Genomic DNA, 4,327 nt, shown 5'->3' with positions numbered 1-4,327 from the left:
GCATATCAAAGGTATAAAATGATGAGCCAATATTGTGGTTTAGGCTACTTCCTCTTGTTTTTTTCTAAAATGATTTCACAAATGTGACTGACACTGGATTACATGGAGAAGAATGTTTAAATGTAGTCTACAAGGCATCTGCTGTAAATGAGTGAATTAAGAAGGTGCGTGAATGTGCTGAATAATTGACCTACTTCTGAGCAGAATGTCCTCAAAATAGTTGGTCGCACATTGTCAGTCATTACAGACCAAGATGCAGTGTTTGTCTAACACAAACCTGTGGGCACACATTGCACGCACACAGGCAGACACACGCACGCACGCACGCACAGAGGCACGGGATTACAGAGATAGGCTCATCTATCTGCCTTGGAATGTGAGAGATGTTTTCCAACAACAAGACTGGAGAGGATTTGCGCATCACCGGTGGCATTGAAAACGACAACAGTTTGGTTTATCGCTCAGGTCTCGTCATATACAGCGCCACTCACCCCCCCACAGTTTTCATTCTCCAGGACATTGGCGCTATAAATAGTGGGGGAGAGGTTAATTAAAAAAGAAAGTGCATGATAAAGCTGGCAGCCCTGTGACAATCATCAATCATCAGTGCATTCAAATACCGTATTTTGTCATTTAATTACCATTATACAGTGGGAATTGAATGTTGCATCATTTCACAAGACAAGACAGTTAAGTTATAGTCATACAAAATATATCAGTATATACAAACTGCTGACACTTTCTATGCTGACATCAGCCACTTTTCATTGGGAAAAAAATCATATGTTATCAGGGCCAGTGTTAACTGGACAAATTTGTAAGCAATAGATGAATGAATACAAGCGGATTACACTCTGTGGGGAATAAACTTTTTTTTTCAAAGTGCTTTGCGGGGACCACGAGGGAGTTGCAGTGGATGATGGATTGCTTCACAGTCAATTCATTAATTACCAGAAAATCAAACAGTCACTCATTTTAATCAGGGGTTCATTTGTTATCTTTCCACCTCTTATCTCGTTAAGGGGGGCTGAGCTCTGGGCCTTTAATTGAGAAAATGTAGACAACAATTGAGCCAGCGACGAATTATGTTATGTTTTATAATAGTGTGACCAGGTTAGTTACATCATCCACACTGTGTCCAAGACATCTCATGAAGGCACCTACGACATGTGTCCAGTTGTACGTGCAGAAGCAGTTCAGTGGTGACCAGCCAGTCCTCAAAACCTCCACAGAAGTGTCTCCACAGAGTCCCAGAGGTTTGTCTCCATGCAGGCTCTACTTGTAGGAAGACCGGGCCTCCCTCAGGGACCTGTCATATGGCATGGAGGCGAAGAAAGAGTTCCGGAGCTGGCAGTTGATGAAGAACACAATGAGCAGCACCAACAAGAAGAGTAGTAGGCACATGACTATGTAGGTGATCAGATCCGGTTTGTGCAGCTCGCCCTCCCGCAGCCCGCCTCCACCTCGCCCCGTGGTGGGTCTCAGAAGGGCCGCCACGCTCACCGAACCCCCGTGGGAGCTGTTCAGGGAGGAGGGGGCGTGCGTGGAGGACTGGGCCATGAGCACCAGGTCGAAGTCCGGGGTGTCGGTGGAGTTGAGGAGGATCTGCCTCAGCATGGCGTCCTGCGAGCTCACCGGTGGCGTTGGTCGGCTGCAGGACGGAAAGACACGGAGAAGGTTATATGGCCCACTGACCCCGTGCTGGTTCAGTCTGAGTTTCATACCCGATACAGCAACACAGAAAGATGCTGTGTTGCAAATTTAGAGAAAGGTTTCGGAATATTGATGCAACGGAAAGTATAATAGGTTATCTGTCTGACAAGGTCACTGATAAACGATCCAGGTATCCAGATCATATGAAACACCTTCAAATCAGCGGTGTTAGACCAAACTGTAGATAAATAGGCGACTTTGTTATTTTACCCTTTGTGGCATCTCCTTAAAGGAACCAAAGCGCGTAGCTTAGTCGGAGAGAATCACTTACTTTGTTGTGCGCTGCGAAGACTTCCGCAGGTGAGCTGGAAAAGATAAAATCCCGGCTCAGCATTCCTCAGTGTCCCCGTCTCTGTCCGCTCCAGCCCCGCCGAGGACGCGCTGTGGAGAGGCGGCGGGTCGATGGCTTCAAGTCTGCGCCCACAGACCTTATGTTACAGATAGACAGATACGAACACAGAGTTCCCCCTGTCACATTAAAACAAAACTGATCAAATCCACGTGTGAGCGCAGACCATGGTCCAAAGTAAAGCAACAGCCGTCATCACCACGTCTCCACTTGTTGGCGTTTTAGATCCAAATCGTCCTGCTGTGCGTGAGGCTAAAAAGCACACAAACTGCGTGATACAGGAGGCTACTGTGGCGACACCCAAATGACTCTAGGGTCTGATAGAGGAGGTGAAGTTCAACTGCATCGCTGGTGCGCACACAGCTCCTCTTGTGCGTCTTGGTGCGCAGAACAACGAGATCTCCCTTTGCTTGTGCGTACAGAGCGCAGAGAAAGGGCACACCGGATCGCCTGAATTTCCACCCCGTTGTTTTTGTTTTCCAATCCCGACTCTCTGCTTGTTTTATATCCAGAAAGGGGTCGATAGGTGCCGGATAGATATGCAACCGATGCTCTGCCCCTGCGGGATCATCGACCCAGAGTGACTAAAATCAGACGAAATGAAGGGATTAAGCACAACAGTACACAGGGTCGTGAACAGCCTCCCATCTTCGCCCTGGATTGCGTGTGTATGATCGAGAGAGAGAGAGAGAGAGAATTGCAGATCTGGAGTGGGGAGCAGGGACGTCACGGGTAGGGAGAGAGTCACATGAGGCATCTATCTATCTATCTATCTATCTATCTATCTATCTATCTATCTATCTATCTATCTATCTATCTATCTATCTATCTATCTATCTATCTATCTATCTATCTATCTATCTATCTATCTATCTAATCACCCTCATATTGTTTCAAAGTGATGGGAGAAAGTTGAGTCAGATTTCTGGACCAGTGTGGGGAATGTCTCACACTGGGGTGATGAGAGAACAGAAAAGGGTGTGAGATTGGTGAGTGCGTGTAAGAACTCATAAGGGTGATTCACTTTCAGAAAAGGTCTATCAGGTAAGCTATTGTCTCATTTGGACTCATCTGAAGCCCCTTTGTACGAAGAGAACTACTCCCTGTCCAGTTATGTAAGTTAGGTAACCAAACGGCCCTTTGAATCTCCTTCTATGATCTGTGTGTCTGTGGAACATACATGTGTTCGCTCTCTGTGAAATTTGGCGTTGGTGCTAGACATGAGGAAAAAAGAAGCTCCTAAAGATGAAGACCTGGAGCCAGTTTGCTCTTACATGAGCATGCACACAAAGGGTCAGACCCTAAGAGCTCTGCCGATCTGTTTCATATTCATCCACACCTGTTCTGTCACAACAGAATGGCTGGCAGGCATAGAGAGCAAGGACAAGGGGACAGACACACAGACACACACAGTGAGAAAGAGAGAGAAAGGCAGAGAGAGATACACATACACACACCAGAGCAAAAATACGGTAACACACCTCTATATTGAAAACAATGCACACAAACACATACAGATACTAAAAAGTTAGTCTACTAAATGACAAACAGTACCTGACACTGTCCTGGTGTCGACTTTGCATTCAGGAATGAAGACGGATTACAGTGGGCCAGAGTTTGGTGGAATGTGCATGTGACATGGGGAATCTAAATTCAGCCGAGAGCCTTGTTTACATACTGTACGTGGAGGGACAGCAGTGATAGTGACAGCTAAGGAGATTACTGTTGATTATTACTCTTGCTTCGCTACAGGCCTGCTGCTATCCCCATCGCACATAAGCGAGACAGACACAAAGGCAATCTAACCCATTTTGCCAAAATCTTGTGCGAGTGCCCTCAAGTGGTGGCAGTGGTAGATTTGCGAAACACCATTGTGAAGTTGGGAAAAGACCTAACCCCCCCCCAGTGGCACTGTGGTTTGGTGAAAAGTAGGAGCAGAACGGCAGAGAGGAGGGTTGTGATATACCATGATGTATATGGGTGATTGATGTCTTTCTCTGTGACTAATTCTGGAGAGATATCAGCCGTTGCTCATTAGCTGTAGGCCATGGCAGTGGAATTTTGATTAGCAGTAGTGAATTGTAATTCACCACTATAGGTACATTAAGGGTCTTAGACAATCTGAGCCCCTCCTTGACACAACACAAAAGCCTCTCTCTTTCAGTGTGTTTGTTTTTCTGTTTCATCCATACACACACTAACAGAGGCTCAGTGCATCTCTGGCTGTTTACTCTTTCACCTTTCACGTCCTACTCTTTGGAGCCT

At 46.3% G+C, this 4,327-nt stretch overlaps 1 protein-coding gene across 1 annotated transcript; it reads right to left on the bottom strand.

Annotated features, from left to right (window-relative positions):
• Positions 1-676: 676 nt before the first annotated feature.
• smim32 (small integral membrane protein 32) lies at positions 677-2,711 on the bottom strand. Its single transcript, XM_085788739.1, has 2 exons — positions 1,985-2,711; positions 677-1,651 (listed from the first exon to the last, which is right to left on the bottom strand). The coding sequence occupies exon 2, from the start codon at positions 1,615-1,617 to the stop codon at positions 1,276-1,278; it is 342 nt and encodes a 113-aa protein (XP_085644865.1). The 5' UTR covers positions 1,618-1,651; positions 1,985-2,711; the 3' UTR covers positions 677-1,275.
• Between the last annotated feature and the right edge of the window lie 1,616 nt (positions 2,712-4,327).

The sequence above is a fragment of the Trachurus japonicus genome, chromosome 10, assembly GCF_045865225.1.
Source record: "Trachurus japonicus isolate A0001 chromosome 10, Traja_1.0".
NCBI classification, from domain to species: Eukaryota; Metazoa; Chordata; class Actinopteri; order Carangiformes; family Carangidae; genus Trachurus; species Trachurus japonicus.
Note: the sequence above shows the minus strand (reverse complement) of the source record. Positions and strands in the feature narration are given on the sequence as shown.